This window comes from Chelonia mydas, chromosome 4 (genome assembly GCF_015237465.2).
Source record: "Chelonia mydas isolate rCheMyd1 chromosome 4, rCheMyd1.pri.v2, whole genome shotgun sequence".
NCBI classification, from domain to species: domain Eukaryota; kingdom Metazoa; phylum Chordata; order Testudines; family Cheloniidae; genus Chelonia; species Chelonia mydas.
Genome location: NC_057852.1, coordinates 139,108,684 through 139,127,733, shown reverse-complemented (window position 1 = coordinate 139,127,733; position 19,050 = coordinate 139,108,684). Strand labels below are relative to the sequence as shown.

At 53.5% G+C, this 19,050-nt stretch overlaps 1 protein-coding gene across 2 annotated transcripts; it reads right to left on the bottom strand.

The window, feature by feature from the left end:
- Positions 1-827: 827 nt before the first annotated feature.
- Positions 828-17,857, bottom strand: TEX261 (testis expressed 261). Of its 2 annotated transcripts, none has more exons than XM_037898424.2 (6): positions 17,686-17,857; positions 12,380-12,459; positions 9,025-9,178; positions 4,322-4,389; positions 3,166-3,268; positions 828-2,468 (listed from the first exon to the last, which is right to left on the bottom strand). In XM_037898424.2, the coding sequence occupies exons 1-6, from the start codon at positions 17,753-17,755 to the stop codon at positions 2,353-2,355; spliced, it is 591 nt and encodes a 196-aa protein (XP_037754352.1). In that variant the 5' UTR covers positions 17,756-17,857; the 3' UTR covers positions 828-2,352. The 2 variants fall into 2 exon arrangements, with proteins under 2 accessions (XP_037754352.1, XP_037754351.1); XM_037898423.2 differs by lacking the exon at positions 17,686-17,857 and adding an exon at positions 13,030-14,169.
- Positions 17,858-19,050: the final 1,193 nt, after the last annotated feature.

Below are 19,050 nucleotides of genomic sequence, written 5' to 3'. Positions count from 1 at the left end.
GGTGGATCCATGTGGATAGACCCTGTGTCCACATAAGCCCAGCTGAAGTCAATGGACCTTTACACACCATGTGAGTTCACCTGCTTGGATCCAGTTAATAGATTTTAAGGCCAGAAGGAACCATTAGATCACCTAATCTGACCTCCTAATAACTTGTGCTTGACTGAAGCATCTTCCAGAAAGCCCGCCAAGCTGGGTTTAGCCATCAAGAGGTGGAGAATCCACCACTTCCCCTGAGAGTTTATACTGAAAGTTAATCAATCACTTTCCCTCCCCCAGTTTGCACCTTATTTCCCACTGGAATTTGTCAGGCTTTAACTTCCAGGCATTGGTTCTTGTTCTGTCTTTCTCTGCTAGATTAAAGAGCCTGTTAGTTCCCAGTATTCTCTCCCCATGAAGGTACTGATACACGGCAGGGTCCTGGGCTGCGGCTAGCGCTCCTCGGTGCTACGGTACTAAATAACTGTAACCAAGTCTCCTTAATCCCTTTGATACACCCAACAGAGGTGTTCCTTAAATCTCTTATCGTGCGGCATTCTCTCCAGCCCTCGAGTCATGTGTGGCTTTTCCCTGCACCCTCTCCAGTTCTTCAACATGCTTTTAAAAGTGTTATAGAATCTGGGCAGTACGTGTTTAGCTCTTTGATGCAGGGTTAGCCAAGTGCTGTATAGATCATATTTGGTGCTATACAAATCATTCAGACATGACCTGTAGCCCTCTTAAAACTAGGAGCATGGGACTGCTTCACGGCTTGAAAAGCCTCCCCTTTAACCAGTAAATTATGGTTTTGGTGAAGTGCCAAGAGGGAGACAGCAAATTTCAGCTCCTTTGATCATAAGGCAAACTGCATCTAGAACCTTTATTAAAAGAGAGAATTGGTACTTGAACAGAAATCACACTGCCATTAAATTAAGCATGAGAATGACAGATATTATCATAGGCTCCCACAGTCAAAGCCTGCGGTTTCCAGGCTCTTCTCAATACACAGGATAGATTCCAACAGCTTTCAGTGGCCCTCGCCCAGAGCTGGCCCACGAGAGGATAGATACGTGCCTCATGGAATCTTCATAAACCCTTTCCAAATGATGAGCAGACGCTGCCTGGTGGCAGAACTCCCAATTCCAAGTGTGGCACCACCTTAATGAAAACATCTCTATTCCTGGCACAACGGATAAAGGTGACCAGCAAAGGGGCAAAAATGGGTTGGGCCCTGGTTTTGCTTCTTTATTATACATGAAAAACACCTACAAGTTTTTCCCCTTGCTCTCATTGAGCATTCAGGGTTTGTCAAACTCTTTTTTTCCCCACCAGAAGACTCTCTGGATGGCTGGAGAACTGTACGGCATTGGAGATGCCGAGCAAGTGAAACCTGAAGAGGAAGGGAAGCGATTGTTATTCACAGTTCTGAACGCTGGGCTCTCTGGTTTTGTCAACACCAATTTAGCTCAAATGGCTAACAAAGCGAGGAGAAGAGCTCTTTTTGTGAAAGAGTCAACAACCTTAAATTAAAAGTTGAGGAAGCCTACAAGCCACTTCTGAGCCTTCCAACAAGACTTCTAGCAAACCCAGGGAAAACAAAAGTTGAAATGTCTTTGTTTAAACAAACAGGAAAAAAAATTATATAAAACACCCCCTTAGGCCATCTTTAATCATCATCATAAAGCAGCAAAAGAGGAACCTGTCCAATTTTTATCCCTGGCAAGTCACCTTTAAAAGCCGCAGGAGCAGAGTGCATCAGTGCTCGCCAGGCTCACAGACACACTGTGGTCTCGCCCTCTGTGCCCGGATCACGGATATGCATTTTGTAACGAGCGAGCGAGCTGCGTCACCTGCTCTCTCCATCCCTGGCAAGTTTCCAGACAGAAATGTTTTGGAATTCAAGAGTTTGGTTATTTTTTGAAATCATGGCTGAATGCAAACCTCAGGTAGACACTGCGTGTGTTTCTCCTGCTCTCGGACAAACTGCATCCTACAATGGCTTTTGGCTTTAAATAAGAACAGATGGCAATGCCTCACATCATGGTCTCTGAACACAATCCATGGTTCGCGGAGGCTGCCGCCCTCCTTAAACGCAATTTGAACAGAACCGCCTCCTTGTCAGCAAGTCCCAGGGGATGATCGGAGAGGTATAAAAAGGCAACCTCCTGCATTTGCACTAACTGAGGCATTAAGCGCACATGTTGGACATGGCAGCTGCCTCTGGCCGTTGCACAGATTATACATTCCTGACAAAATCCCTTGGAGAGAAGTGGAGGAGCGGGGTTCACTGGAGACCCAGGGACAGCGCTGCCGTTCACATCCAGCTGGGGTCTTCCCTTCGGCTTTGTCACAGTTCATGCTGTCTGCGGGGGGTCAATACATCTTTTGTCGACTGGGCAGGATGGCCTCCTTGATGAAGGAGAAGATGATAAGGATGCCAGAGCGCTTACCCCTCTTCCCCTTGGTGAAGTAGTTCGATACCACATCATCTGTGGAGACAGGGAGCGCGGGCCAATAAGATCAAAACCACCAAATATTGCACCACTAGCTCTATGAAGAAGCATTCAGGCTTGGGAGAAGAAGAGTCCCCTTTAAAGTCTTAAAGATCGCTTCTGCTGGATGCCCAAGTTTTGCCCAACTGGAAGCAACAACAGCTACTTGTTAGATACCCAGGGGTATCTAATACAGCTACTTTTCATAAGATGGAATAAGAATACCTGGCTCTTACAGAGCTCTTCATCAGCAGATCTCAAAGTGCTCCACAGTCTTTCGTGTATTTATCCTCACAACGCCCCCGTGAGGCGGGGAAATATCCCCATTTTACAGATGGGGCACCCAGGCACAAGAGAAGCTAAATGGCTGGACAAGGTCACACAGGAAGTTTGTGAACACACAAGCGAACCCAGGTCTCCCAAGCCCTAGACTAGTGCCCAAAGACCACATGCAGGACTGCTGGCACTGCAAGGCCGCTCCTTAGCAGGTTTTCTAAGTATACATCCGGCCCGGTTTTAACTGCCTTCCACCCCACTATCTAGCCCGTCAGACCAAGTGGGATCTGTTGTCTCCACAAGCCAGGCCCTCTGGGGCCGGGGTGGGGGTGGGGGTGGGGGGTGCAGTGTAAAACACTGCTGCTGTAAGAGCTGAGCATGTGCTCGTGCTGGTTCCCAGAACATCAAAGCCACGCACCTCCAGGCTGCACCGTAGAAGGCAGGACGTTCTCTCCGGCCGACAAGGACACAAAAAACGCAAAGGGAATTAACCACAGGCAGAACGTGAAGTAGGCAAGAACCTGCAGGTGAAATATGAGAGGCAGTGAGAGACCAAGCTACCATCAAATCACAACAGACTCACTGCTGCAGCTAACAATCCAGAAACGTCAGTTACCCAACCACTATGTTTCCAGACTGACATTTCTCCTGGGGCAGAAGCCCACAAACTAGCAGCGTCTTGGTAGTCAAATCCAAGGATGGCAAAAATGGCATTTCAAATATTTTAGAGGGTAGGAAGGAAGGGGGAACAAATGCTCTGAGCGCAAACAGGCTGCATCCCCTGGGCTCAGACAGGAACCTTTCCCTGCTTCTGTGAGATCTGACAACCTGCTGTGCCCCAGGAGTGGGGGGTGGGAAGTAGATACGGAGAAAGCTGAAGACAGACCAGACGAGAAGGTAACAGCTCTCTGAGGTGCTCAGAACCACATGGAGCCTGGCTCTCCACTAGATCTTCACAATAACCCTCTGGCCATAACTAGCACGCACACATCTTTATTTAGCTGTGTAGAAACCACTAGGTTAAATTCAGGTTTTCTCTACCCCAGAATACTCTAGGATGTCTGGTGAACCAGGAGGTTTCGTGCTGGAGATACCAAGATAGTGAAACCAGAAACCAGATTGCACCAGAGGGGAAGGGATTTTTATTCCGACTGTTTAAAACTCTTCGGTTTGTCTTTTGTTAACCCCTATTTGACTCAAAACACTTGGGAGAAAGGCTCTGTGAAGGATTCAACACTTCGCCCCTTTATTTAGGCTGAGAAAGCACAAAATCCACATTTTTGGATCCTCCAGAGAGTCCTCTTGCAAAAACCCGAAAGAGAAGACTCGACATTCCTGATATGGAAAAAACAAGCAGAAAAAAATACTTGGGAGAAGTCCTGAGAGAAAACACTGTCAGGGCGTCTCTTTAACAAAGGAGGGGAAGCCCCCAAATTGGGGACAGCTATTTTTCTTTGGCAGGTGAACTCTGAACTCCCTCATCTTCTCTTCTCCTCCCACCAGCACTCCACTCCACTCCGCTCAAAAGTCTATAAAGAGACTTAAAGAGATGCTTCTCCCAAATGGTCTCTTACCTCTGAGAATGGGTAATACTCTTCAGCAAAGTACTGGAACGCTAAGTAGTGGTTCAATATAACCAGCACTGCCAAAGGAAAGGAGAGAGTGAATTGCCAGATATAAATCAATACCCATCACCCCGCCTATTTTGCAGGCTCACTGAAGTGAGGCACCTTCCCTCACCGTAGGGCCCTGGAAAACGGCAGTATAAAAGCCATCTGAGATACAATCATACCCCTACTTTGCCCCCAGCAACGGATCCAACACAAAGTCAGTATCTTACTACCGCCAGAATAACCCCTCTCGTCACAACACAAATCTCTCTGATGACAAAGGGAGTGCAGTTCAAGTGGCCAGAGCAGAGAGCTAGGACTCCTGAGTTCTTTGCCACTTATTGTGTGTGACAACAGGCACACTTCTCTGTTGGGGAATTCCAGGAGGAGGAGTCTAGTGCCCATAAGGCTCTAGGCCACACAACAGCTGAAGACAGGAAGTGAAGAACCTCATGTCCAACTACTGCTGCTGCACAAGGGGAGTTTTAAGTGGGGCAGATAGCAGCCCAAGTTGGAGGGTGGCCAGGAAAGAGGGTTTAACACCTCTAGCTCTTGCAAGAAGCGTCACGGCTTTTTAAGAGCCAGGAGGGGTCAGAACGTGGTTTTATGTCTTGTTCAAAAGAGAGCACTGCCAACAGCACAGCGCCCCCTAGCGCCACGCCTGAGCACTGCTCCAGAACGGAGAGAGTAGCAACTCCACCTTCTGGAGCACCAACGCCACTTCCTACAGTCCCGTGGAGATCTCCTAGGCAAGAACAGACCCGACCCCATCCTGCACACACGCAGAGATCGGAGCGGATCAAACCACAAGGTGGTCTGGCTTGCAGGACACCTGGAATGCCAAGCTCCGGATGACATGCCAGTGGAGAGCTACTCTCCTTTTCAGGAAGCAAAGAGACTCACATTAGACACATAAAGCGTCACTAAAAATCATTTAGAACTAAAGGGTTTTTTTTAAGTCCTATACACAGAGCTCTCTAGAACATACACAGGCACTCCGAGAGGTCATGTCAGGAGTCATTTAAATAATTCAGTGCGACTGAAATCATTTAAAACTACATAGCTGCCAACACACCAATGGTCCAGCTAGTGCAGTATCTTACCTAGATGAAGCCTGTCCCAGCATATCAGACAAGTACAGTAAGGCAATACCATAGCTGTAGCTTCATACCTGTATAGCTTCTAGGAAGCACCGTGTATGAAGTAAAGGGTCAAACCAGGGAGCTGATGTGCTAAGACCACAGCTCAGCACTGCCCCATTGTGTCCAAGTGGTCCCATCTCTGTCTAATGTCTCTTCTAGGTTGTGGTAAGCTCCTTGGGACAAGGACTGCCTTTTTGTTGTGTCTGTACAGCACCTGGCACAATGGGGCCCTGGTCCATGACTGGGGGTTCCTAGTGTGATGTTGTGTAGACAGAACGATAACCAGGGGCACACTACTATTACAATCACTACTGTATCACTACTGTTGCACAACGGCAATAAATCCGATACCAAGTACATCACGTAAGGTATCAATGGAAAAGCTGCAATCTGCTAAGTATGATGATCCTGTTTATATGCGTGTATCATCTTTGCATCGGACGCTATGAATGTTTGCTGTGTATTTGTATCTCAGACATATGTTGTGTTTGTGGGTGATACCCCCAGCCCAATTTACATTCAGACTAGCCATCGCTGGTTGGTCGGTCATGGAAAGGCCTCAGCTCTTCAGAGAGCCCTTCCTGGGGATGCCTCAGTGTGGAGCCGATGGCTACCCCTCTGATTCAGCAAAGCGTGTAAGGACACGTGAGGAGGACATGTGATCCAAGACTCCATCTTTTACAGTGACTTTCCGTGCCCATGTGAGCCTGTGCTCCATACTGGCCCGTAACTTCCCATGCACATGAGCCGAGCTAGCAATTGCAAGCTGCGCAATCACTGCTTTGTTTTCCTTCCTGTTTCTCAGCTCTGTAGTGTGATTCTTCTAGGGAAGCTTGGAACAAAGGACCAAGTGACCCTCTATCTGCTTGGGTGAACCAGAGAGATTTATTACAAGCCAGCAGATTGAACATCACCGCTATGATCCTGAGTTACAGACTCTGGAAATCACTTGTAATGTATATGACTCTTTTAACCATTTAACAGCTCTCTTCTTTTCTTTTTATGTTATTAAACCTTTAGTTTTGAGTTACAAAAGGATTGGCATCAGTGTGATTTTGGGGTAAGATCTGAGTTAGATACTGACCAGGAGAAGTGGCTGATCCTTTCGGATTGGAAGAACTTTACGTACAATGAATCTGGTTTTCAGTAACCTCTCATCGTAAAGACCAGATGTCTGGGTGGGGATAAGGGCTGGATTGCCTAGGGGACTGTGTTTTAGCTTCTTGTTAACCAGCGTGGTGATATAGAAGCTCATTTTGTTACTGGTTTGGTGAATCTAATGTTAGATTAGCCACCAGTTTGGGGTGCATCTGCCCTATCTTTATCAGTCTGTCCTGAATTTGGCATTCTCAGGTGTGACCCACACCAGGCCAGTCCATACCTAGATGCAATAGTAATGCAAATAATAAATATTAATAATGAGAATTTGTTTAACTTTCTTTTTAGTTCAAGAACAAAGTCAGGTTAAAAATCCTTTACCTGCATTACTAACAGCTTGGATTATTAGACTAAATTCATTTTAACCATCTGAATTTACCATTCCTCAGCGAGGCTGCCTGTTTCCCTTTCCTTGTATTTCACTCAGACTGGACAGGAAACTAACTGGTCAGTTTTGCTTTCTCCCGTGCTAGCAGGACACTTGTTAATCAATCATACAACTTGGCCCATCAACAGCATCTTCCACCTGAGCATCTCAAAACCTTCTAACCAGCCCTCCGGGAGGCAAAGAAATGTTCCCATGCCCAGATGGGGAGCCTGAGGAACAGATGGCAAAGGACTTGCCCAAGATCACTCAGGAAGCCTGTAGCAGTGCTGGGAATAGAACCCAGGAGGCTGGAAAGCTGGGGTAGCCCACAGCACAAGGAATGTTGAAATCCAAACATTAACACCCCCTGATTTAAATTCAGTGAGCCATTTCTTTTCCTGTGCGATTCTCTCAAATGATTTCTTTTAAATTCCCACATAAAATCCTAATCCCGGGCCTAAGAGACTTCTCCATATTCCTTTCCTTTTTATCGTCGGCCCCTAACAACCACATGGAGTGTATTTTACATAGAGTAGGAAAAATTCAGGAGTGATGGGGTTTATACGGTCTCTCCTGGCACTGCTATAAGAGCACGCACACTATCCTAGTGCACATTCTCTTCCAAAACTTTTCCAGTCTGCTTTTAAAAATATATTTGCCTTTTATCAAATATACCTCCCAGAGAGCACCTGATGAGCACCAGGAATTTTGATCCTTAAGTATAAAACAGCATCTCCTACAAGTGCAGCACCGTGTAACTCTGGGCAAGTTACTCCAGGAAGGAAGAACAGACTTGAACATAGGAACGGCCAGACTGGGTCAGACCAAAGGTCCATCTAGCCCAGTCTCCTGTCTTCTGACAGCTGCCAATGCCAGGTGCCCCAGAGGGAATGAACAGAACAGGGAATCATCAAGTGATCCTTCCCCTGTCGCCCATTCCCAGCTTCTGGCAAACAAAGGCTAGGGACACCATCCCTGCCCATCCTGGCTAATAGCCATTGATGGACCTATCCTCAATGAACTTATCTAGTTCTTTTTTGAACCCTGTTATAGTCTTGGCCTTCACAACATCCTCTGGCAAAGAGTTCCACAGGCAGATTGTGCGTTGTGTGAAGAAACACTTCCTTTTGTGTGTTTTAAACCTGATGCCTATTAATTTCATTTGGTGACCACCTAGTTCTTGTGTTATAAGAAGGAGTAAACAACACTTCCTTATTTACTTTCTCCACACCACTCATGAATGTATAGACCTCAATCATCTCCCACCTTAGTTGCCTCTTTTCCAAGGTGAAAAGTCCCAGTCTTATTAATCTCTCCTCATACGGCAGCCGTTCCACACCCCCAATCATTTTTGTTGCCCTTTTCTGACCTTTTCCAATTCCAATAGATCTTTTTTGAGATGGGGCAGACAGATCCGCACACAGTGTTCCAGATGTGGGTGTACCATGGATTTATATAGAGACAAGATGATATTTTCTGTCTTATTCTCTATCCCTTTCTTAATGATTCCCAACATTCTGTTCGCTTTTTTGACGGCCGCTGCCCACTGAGGTTAAGACACAGGACTGAAAGAGACGGGACTTGAGGGTAAGACACAGGACTGAAAGAGACGGGACTTGAGGGTAAGACACAGGACTGAAAGCCAGTAGATCTGTGTTCTGTTCCCGGCTTTGCCACTGGCTATCCACCTCTGCCTGTGCTTTATAATCCCCAGATGCTCGGTGATGAACCAAGTTCAACATACTCGATTAGCACCATACTTGCTAATGCCGCAGGATGTTGCAAGAGACTCAAACATCTGGGACTAGCTGGCCCAGAGTCACAGCTGAACCTGTGGTGGAGGTGGCAGACGCTCTTGAGGTGGTCTCCCGCTGCCCTCTCGAGGTGGTCTCCCGCTGCCCTCTCAAATGCCTGTCCCCTCTGCGGCAAACCCCAGCGGCACACTGAGACAAATGGACTGAGGTGCAATCCCCCTGCTCCCCAAAGGCAGCCACACTCACCACACGACAGTATAAAGTTTGGCGATGTCAGCATGATGAAAGGGAACGTCTGCAGCAGGCCGAAATAGACCAGATTGGTGAAGAGGCCCACACCCACCATGAAGCCAGGAAAGCGTTCAAAGAGGTACAGGCCTACGAGCACTGCTGTAGAGAACTGAAAGAGAGAAACACCCCAGCCCACAGTTAATCCAGCCTCTCTATCACGTACACCAACAGGCTCTGTGCCCCCCCACCCACCCCCCGGCAAGCAGGGGGAGTTGCAAGTGCTCAGTTCATCCAAGGTCAGGCCCAGAGACAGCTGTGTGACCTGTGATTGCTCTACAACATGCCTGTGGATATCTGGGTGACATTTGATGGCCTATTACTTACAGATCAGGCCAGAGCCAATGGTCCGTTCTGGCCTTAAACTCTATTGGATTATGAATCTGTCTCCAGGACGTCTCACGGCATCTTCAGATCACACTAAGTTTTTACTGCTGCAAGTATCAGTGATCTTACGCTGCCGAGGAGACTTGTGATGTTCCTGCCCCTCACTGATTCCCCACCTTGAAGGCCTTTTGGAGCGGCTCTCTAAATCGCCCCTCTCCCCTCTGACATGCAGGCTCTGCTCCTCCACTTAAGAGGTCAGGATGCATGGACTCAGAGGTCCCTTTCAGTCCTGCCCCAGGGGATCAGCCAAGCAAAGGGAGTTTCTCTAGGGGCACAGTGCCTCAGAAGCACCTTCCCTGGAGGCAGGAGGCAGAAGCCCTCCGCCACTCATCTGTAAGGCAGCATCTGCTGAGCAGCATGGTCTAATGGATAGAGCACAGGATTGGGACCTCAGGAGACCTGTGTTCTAGTTCTGACTCTGCCGCTGGTCTATGGGTGACTTTAGGCAAGTCCTTTGCCCACTCTGTGACTCAGATTCCCCATCTGTAAAATGGGGCTAATGACTGACCTCCTTTGTAAAGTGCTTTGAGATCTACGGATGGGGAAAAGGGCTGTATAAGAGGTGTGATTTTTCACAGAATCATACAACCACAGGGTCAGAAGGGACCACAAGGGTCATCTAGCCTAGCCCCTGGCAAGATGCAGGTTTTGTTGTGTCTGACCCATCCCAGACAGATGGCTCCAGCCTCCAGCAAAGGAGCTTCCATAACCCCCCTAGGCATCTGTTCCATTGTCCTACTGCTCTTACAGTTGGGAAGTTTGTCCTGAGATTTAATCTGAATCTGCTATGCTGTAGTTTGAACCCATCGCCTCTTGTCCAGCCATATGTGACAAGAGAGATCAACCTTTCTCCATCTTTTTTACGGCAGCCTTTCAGGTGTTTGAAGACTGCTGTCATGTCCCCCCGTAGTCTCTTTTCCAAACCAAACATACCCAGTTCCTTCAGTCTTTGCTGAGATGTCTGAAACAGGCTCAGCAACTGGGTTGCTTAACCATTTAAACCACGTACATCCCTTGCAACCCACCCTCCTACCTTCCATCCCAGCCTAGCGGCACGATCATGGGACTGGGAGCCAGGAATTACCAAATTCTAATCCCAGCTCCTTATGACACTTGGATGAGTCACTTGGTACCTTTACCTCAGTTTCCCCATCTGGGGATAAAACCTGTCTTGCAGGGGGTTTGGGAGTGTTAATGCCCTCCATCTCTCCAGGAGGAGTGGAGCTGGAGGCTGTCTGCTCAGGGAGCTGCCAGGAGCCATTGCTATTTTCTCCCCATGGCTAGCCCTAATGCAAAGAGTCCCCAAGTTTCTGTTCCCTCCACAGGCAGCCTGGAAAGCAGGGAGCATGGCCCCTCCCTTCCAACCACCTCAGCAGCCCCAGGAGGAGAGAGGAAGGCAGTGTTGTGCAGTTCTCTCCATGAGGAGGTTGGCTGCAGTCCCCAGCTGGCCGTTCTGCAAGCTGACGTTTTGTGGCAGGCAAATCCCTGACCATCCAGCGCCCCTTGGTTTTTTACAGTAACTCCTCACTTAACGTTGCATTTGAGTTCCTGAAAAATGCAACTTTAAGTGAAACGATGTTAAACAAATCCAGTTTTCCCATAAGATTGAATGTAAATGCGGGGGGTTAGGTTCCAAGGAAATTTTTGCGGGGCAGACAAAAGGCATTATATACTGTACAATACTGTACTGTGGTTGGGAAGTGCCCCTGGCTTACCCCACCCAGGCACAGCCCGCTGCAGGCAAGGACGCTAGGAAGCACCTTCGCAGCAGCAGTGGCAGCTTACCCGGAGAAGAACAGGCGCCGAGAATGCTCCAGGCCCGCCTCTTCCCGTCCTCGCTCCACCCCAGGCCCACCTCTTCCCACCTCCACTCCGCCACCTCTCCGGAGCACGCCACATCCCTGCTCCTTCCCCGCCCCCAGAAAGTCCTAAGCGCCGCCAAACACCTGTTTGACAGGCTTAGGACTTGTGGGAGGGAGGGGGAGGAGTGGAGACGTGGTGCTTTCCCGCTTCTCCCCCTCCCTCCCAGTGCTTCACACTTAGGACTTTCTGGGAGGGAGGGGGAGGAGCAGAGACGCAGCGCTTCCCCACTCCTTCCCCCTCCCTCCCAGCACTTCCCTGCCACCAAACAGCTGTTTGGCGGTGCTTAGGACTTTCTGGGAGGGAGGGGGACGAGTGGAGCCGTGGTGCTTCCCCACTTCTCCCCCTCCCTCCCAGTGCTTCACGCTTAGGACTTTCTGGGAGGGAGGGGAAGGAGCAGAGACGCAGCGCTTCCCCACTCCTTCCCCCTCCCTCCCAGCACTTCCCTGCCACGAAACAGCTGTTTGGCGGTGCTTAGGACTTTCTGGGACGGAGGGGGAGGAGTGGAGACGCAGCGCTTCCCCTCCCCACCCCTCCCCCTCCCTCCCAGAAAGTCCTAAGCACCGCCAAGCAGCGGGGGGGGAAGCGCTGGGAAGGGGGGGAGGAGGTGGAGAAGAGGAACTTGTGCAATGCTCCCTTGTAAAGTCGCTGCTCGTCCACAAAATCTTACATGCAGTGGACAGAGGAGGCAGCCAAACGACGTTATAAGGGAGCATTGCACAACTTTAAACGAGCACGTTCCCTAATTGAGCAGCAATGTAACAACGAAACAATGTTAAGCGGGAGGATGTTAAGTGAGGAGTTACTGTACATTCATGATCCTCTTTGCTTACCCATTCTAGGCACTCACTGGGAACAGTTCGTTTTGTGGGCTGGTGCTTCCAAGAGCCATCGGCTTTCACAGGCTAACTGACTTTCCTGCCTGGCTTTCACAGGCTAATTGAGAGGAGACTTGGGCTAGTAAAGGTTCATGGGCTAGTACATGTCTAAGCGGTCATCAAAGATCATCTAATCTACCTCCCCGCCACCGCAGGACTGTTATGAGCACAAACAGCCAGAGACTTACCCAGATCATGTATTTGATTATTCTGCTAGTAGCTACGGTGTATTCTTCTATTAGCTCCGCCAGATAGTAGAGGCCAGCGGCTAGAAGGGAAGCAAAGGGGTTATTTCAGGCTCAGACTCTCACTGCAGCTCACAGCCAGAAAGTGCTCACGCAAATTAGACTGGTCATTTCAAGTGGATTTTGGCTGCACAGATTCACATTCACAAACTCCAAAAGCACTGGAAGCCTTGCAGCGTTTCTAAGACGCAGCGGCCTGGACTTTCAGAGCCGGGCTCTAATTCGAGGGGCCTCCATTTTTGGCTCCCCAACTTGAGTAACATTGGCCTGGTTTTCACGGGTGCTGGGCAGCTGACTTCATTTGAAAAGCTGGAGCTGCGCATCCAGGAAAAACAGCTACAACATTACTGCGGGGTGACTTGGACCTGATGGGCCTGAAGTCGGTAGTGATCAGCCCGTTGTGAGGTACTGCACAGATGACAATCCCTGCCCTAAGAGCTTACAACCTAAAGGCGAGACGCACCAGATGGGTGGAACAATTTACAAGCAGGTGGGGAAATAAGGACAGAGCAACCCAAATAGGATTTTAAGCATAGACTAGGTGTGCCTGCAATTTGCAGCCAATCAATACCAATGATCATAGTTATAGCTACCTTGCAGTTTCTTCAGACCCCATCTAAACTGTTGAGCGATGTCATTGGGCACTGTTAAACAGCTGCTTGCCTTCCACTCCAGAGATGGATGCATTTCAATGATGAGGGAAGCACGATCCAGGGTAGATAAAAATCAATGATTTTTTTTTTTAAATCCCCCAAAAAATCATATTTTTTTAATTTAAATTGGATTTTTTTGATAAAATGCTTTTTGAGGAAAAAACCTATCTAAAGATCATTTTAAGCTACATTATAGCTCAAAGATATCTCATCACGGAATAGGGATTATAAATTCTAATTCTATAATATGAGACAATATATTCACGTAATATTTTACAAAAGTTTTGTAAATGAGTTCCAATAGTTCATGGATTAGGGACCCGATCTTATGGGGTTTCAGTGGCTTCTGTATAGATTATTTAGGTTAATCTTTCTATCTACCCAATGGGATTCTGTGCTCAGTCTAGATGATACCATCAGAGATGCTTAGTTTTGCAGTTCTCAGACTGTGTATTTATGTCTCCAGAGATAACATGCTTGTTAACAGCAAAAATGTTTTTAAATAAATAAATAAAAGTATAGGTGAGAAATAACAGAACTTAACAGACCTCAACCGTATTGTCCCTCTGCAAATTTGTGTACACAGAGTCAATCCCTTATACCTCTCTAAAAGTGTAAAGTTTCAGAAAGTTCAATGAATAGAAGATTGTTGGGGGCAGAATAGATCTGGACAAGGAGAAGAAGTCTGGAGATAAATGCGAGAAGGGAGGGACAAGCAGTAGAAACAAAAGTGAAACTGTTTGAGCAGCATATTCCAGAATTCTTGAAATCTTTCTGAGTGTAGCCTTCATTGATTTGAGATCTACCATACCATTCTCTCACTAGAAGGGAAAACCTATAATAGCAGCAGGCTGTAAAAGAGATCCAGTTTGGGAATAAGAACCATTGAAGAAATTTATATTTGCTGATGATGTTTTAAAGAAAGTCACAACAGTGAACTGCTGGAAGTCACTTAAGCACTTGGATTCAGAAAAAAAGTGAGATTATCACTTCAACAGTAACAGCAGTAGCTTCTTCTGCCAGTGTAGAAAGAATATTTTCTTCCTTTGGACTAATTCATTCCAAATTGAGAAATCGTTTGGGACCTGAAAAAGCAGGGAAGCTAGTTTTATTTTTCCAGATTATGAACAAACAGGAAAAAGAAGGTGAAGACGACTGAGTTAGCTGCAGAAGCCAATAGTTTAAGTTAATATTCATGTTGACCTGGCTGACAGAGCCAATTTTATTTATTTTTTTAAATATTTCATTTAATTATTTTAGTTAAAAACAGTTTTAACAAAAACAAACCTGATTTTAAAAAACTTTAATGTCAATTCAGAAATGCATATGCTTGTTTTGTCAATATATTGTCAATTTGCTGTTGAAGAAAAAAATCCAGAATACATAATGCTGTTGTTTTAGTTAAATAAAACAATTTAAATATCTGTCGGGAGATCTCCCGAATAGAGCCTGGCAAGAAAATCCTCCAACTATTAATGATTAACCTCTTGAATTGGAGATATTTATGAAGTCATTGGGAGGTGAACTATCTGCTTCAATTACCTTTGGTAAATGAAATAACCAAACAATCATTCATTTTCGGATATAGCTGTAAAACTCATCTGAAAAGTTTTCAGAATAAATCACTTTAACAATGTATAGTGTGTACCTTCTAAAAATGAAACCTACGTCTGTCTCTGAGTTGTGAGGAATATGTATGAAGGGTATAACAACCAACCAGAATGCACTTTTATGTAGAAATCCATGATTAAATCGAGTCTTCCTGACTCGTGATTTAAATCAAATCCACCCAGGCGTGATCCCTAAACGCTTTCAGATGAGAGGTTATAGAGAGCAATTAGTGTCATTATTTAGTATAGTCGCAATCATGGGGCACAATCAGAGAGGGGCCCACTTACGGCAGGCACAGGACAAACACATAAGCAGAAAAGGTCCCTGCTCCAGAGAGCTTACACTCTATGAGGAACAAAACTGCTGCAAATATAGCAAAACATGGGGCCAACACACCAGATAATCACAGAGATGAGAGATGGAAACGGCCTGTTATAGCAGCCAGTTCCACCCCGACCAGGGCAGGGCTGGTCCCAACAATAAAATCCCTGTTGCTTTGTCCAGTCTTTTGCCTCCTATATTTTCGCTGGTTCCTTTAGCCACCCTGTGGCCTGTTGGTATTTTTCAGCTCCCCTTTGAACCAGGCAGTGGTTTGCAGACAGAGCTGCAGCCGGGAGAAAAGCACATCCCGGGGCCCTCGGACATGGGAAGCACGATTGTTCCTGTCTCCGAGTGGCCTTGGGAAACGTCTGTTCTAACACTGTGGCTCCCTGGAATTCACTGGGAGTTGCCACCTTGGGTTTCATGTGAGCAGGGCGAAGGTGCCAAGCCCTAAACACAGGCGCGGCTGCAGTACCCGTACAGCAAACATAGCGCTGGTGACCCATTACACTGTGTGCCAACCTGCCTCGCGGCTGGCACGGGGAACCACCCAGCGGGCGAGAGGGCGTTGACTCTGCCCCTCAGGACGAAGGGGCTGCTCAGAGGGGTGCGGCCAGAGGCAGAGGGGATCGTGATGGGGGAGCTGCCCTCGCGGAACAGGAGCAATAGCCCAAAGGCACAGCACAGCGCAGGCGACCTGGAACCGGGTCAGCCACTGCCCTGACCACCTGCAGGGGACGGACGGGCTGGGCACCCCCCGCGACCAGCCTGGTCCCCCACCCCCCGCGACCAGCCTGGTCCACCACCCCCCGCGACCAGCCTGGTCCACCGTCCCCACCCCAGCACCGGGAGCCTTTCCAGCACCCCAGCCCAAAACAAGGACATCTACAGCCCCCCCCATGTATCCCCGACTCGCCCCCACCTCTGCGGCCCCCCATTGCACAGCCCCCCCCTGCGGAGCCCACCGGTTAAGATGGGGAGGCAGGGGCGTAGCGGGTGGGCGAGGAACGGGCAGGGCGGGTCGATCCCGCGGGGGGAAGGGACGGGACGGTTCGGGGGTGGGGGGGCGGAGCTCTCACTGATGGCCAGGGTGACGTTAGGCGGGCGGGGCCAGGGGGGTCTCACCGATGGCCAGGATGACCGAGGGGGTCAGGCGGGGGGGGGGGGCTGGGTCGGGGGGGGGGGGGCGGGGGGGGCCCGGGGGGGTCTCACCGATGGCCAGGGTGACCGGGGGAGCCCAGGGGGGGTCAGGCGGGGGGGGCCGGGTCGGGCTGGGGGGGCCCGCGGGGGGTCTCACCGATGGCCAGGGTGACCGGGGGAGCCCAGGGGGGGTCAGGCGGGGGGGCCGGGTCGGGCTGGGGGGGCCCGGGGGGGGTCTCACCGATGGCCAGGGTGACCGGGGGGTAAGCCAGGCCCGGGGGGTCTCACCGATGGCCAAGGTGACCAGGGGAGGGGTCAGGCGGGGGGGCCCGGGGGGGTCAGGCGGGGGGGGGCCGGGTCGGGCTGGGGGGGGCCCGGGGGGGGTCTCACCGATGGCCAGGGTGACCGGGGGGGTCAGGCGAGGGAGCAGTGGGGGCCCGGGGGGGTCAGGCGGGGGGGGCCGGGTCGGGCTGGGGGGGGCCCGGGGGGGGTCTCACCGACGGCCAGGGTGACCGGGGGGGTCAGGCGAGGGAGCAGTGGGGGCCCGGGGGGTTCAGGCGGGGGGGGCCGGGTCGGGCGGGGGAGGCCCGGGGGGGTCAGGGGGGGCTGGGGGGGGTTAGCCGGGCCCGGGGGGGGGTCTCACCGATGGCCAGGGTGACTGGGGGGGGGGGGTCAGGCGGGGGAGCAGTGTGGGCCCGGGGGGGCCGGGTCGGGATGGGGGGGGCCCGGGGGGGGGGGTCTCACCGATGGTCAGGGTGACCGGGGGGGGGTCAGGCGGGGGAGCAGTGTGGGCCCGGGGGGGCCGGGTCGGGATGGGGGGGGGCCCGGGGGGGGGGGTCTCACCGATGGCCAGGGTGACCGGGGGGGTCAGGCGGGGGAGCAGGGGGGGCCCGGGGGGGCCGGGTCGGGCGAGGGGGGCCCGGGGGGGTCTCACCGATGGCCAGGGTGACCGGGGGGGTGCAGGGGGGGCCCGGGGGGGCCGGGTCGGGATGGGGGGGGCCCAGGGGGGGTACAGGGGGGGCCCCGGGGGGACCGGGGGGGTAAGCCGGGCCCGGGGGGGTCTCACCGATGGCCAGGGTGACCGGGGGGGTGCAGGGGGGGCCCCGGGGGGACCGGGGGGGTAAGCCAGGCCCGGGGGGGGTCTCACCGATGGCCAGGGTGACCGGGGGGGGTCAGGCGGGGGAGCAGTGTGGGCCCGGGGGGGCCGGGTCGGGATGGGGGGGGCCCGGGGGGGGGGTCTCACCGATGGCCAGGGTGACCGGGGGGGTCAGGCGGGGGAGCAGGGGGGGCCCGGGGGGGCCGGGTCGGGCGAGGGGGGCCCGGGGGGGGTCTCACCAATGGCCAGGGTGACCAGGGGGGGTCAGGCGGGGGGGCCGGGTCGGGGGGGCCCGGAGGGGTCAGGCGGGGGGGGCCGGGTCGGGGGGGGTCGGGGGGGCCCGGGGGGTTCAGGCGGGGGGGGCCGGGTCGGGCGGGGGGGGCCCGGGGGGGCTGGGGGGGTAAGCCAGGCCCGGGGGGGGGTCTCACCGATGGCCAGGGTGACCAGGGCCACCTGGATGAGCAGCGAGACCCAGCTCAGCGCGTAGATGAACCACATGGCGCCGGGGCCGCGCTCGGGCCGCGCTCCGCCGCTCTCGGCCGGGCCGCCGCCGCCGCTTCCCCTGCGCGTCCGGCCGCTGCGGGGCGGGGGCGGCGCGGCCAACGCGGCGACGGAGCGGCCCGGCCCGGCCCACAGCGGCCCCCGCCGGCCCGGGGGAGACAGCGCAGGAGAGAGACCGGGCCCGGCCCCAGCCCTGACCCCCCCGGCCAGGGCCCCCCGCCCCGAGACCCCCCGCTCTGACCCCCCCCGGCCGGGCTCCCCCGCCCCGGGCTCCCCCCAGCCCCGATCCCCCCCGGACAGAGCCCCTCCCGCCCCGAGACCACCCCACCCTGACTCCCCCCGGCCGGGATCCCCCCGCCGCGATCCCCCCCGGACAGGGCCCCCCTGCCCTGATCCCCCCCACGGCCGGGCTCCCCCCGCTCTGACCCCCCCCGCCCCGGGATCCCCCCGCCGCGATCCCCCCCCGGCCGGGCTCCCCCCGCCCCGAGACCCCTCCCCGCCGGGCTCCCCCCAGCCCTGACCCCCCCGGACAGGGCCCCCCCTGCCCCGAGACCCCCCCGCTCTGACCCCCCCCCGGCCGGGCTCCCCCGCCCCGAGACCCCCCCGCTCTGACCCCCCCCGCCGGGCTCCCCCCGCCCCGAGACCCCCCCCACCCTGACTCCCCCCGCCCCGAGAACCCCCCCGCCGCGATCCCCCCCGGCCAGGGCCCCCCCGCCCCGAGACCCCCCCGCTCTGACCCCCCCCGGCCCGGGATCCCCCCGCCCCGATCCCCCCCGGCCGGGCTCCACCCGCCGCGATCCCCCCCGGGCAGGGCCCCCCCGCCCCGAGACCCCCCCGCTCTGACCCCCGCAGCCCCGGGATCCCCCTGCCGCGATCCCCCCCGGACAGGGCCCCCCCGCCCCGAGATCCCCCCGCCCTGACCCCCCCGCCGGGCTCCCCCCGCCCCGGGATCCCCCCGCCCCCGATCCCCCCCACGGCCGAGCTCCTCCCAGCCCCGATCCCCCCCGGACAGAGCCCCTCCCGCCCCGAGACCCCCCCACCCTGACTCCCCCCGCCCCGGGATCCCCCCGCCGCGATCCCCCCCCGGACAGGGGCCCCCCCGCCCCGAGATCCCCCCGCCCTGACCCCCCCGCCGGGCTCCCCCCGCCCCGGGATCCCCCCGCCCCGATCCCCCCCACGGCCGAGCTCCTCCCAGCCCCGATCCCCCCCGGACAGAGCCCCTCCCGCCCCGAGACCCCCCCACCCTGACTCCCCCCGCCCCGGGATCCCCCCGCCGCGATCCCCCCCGGACA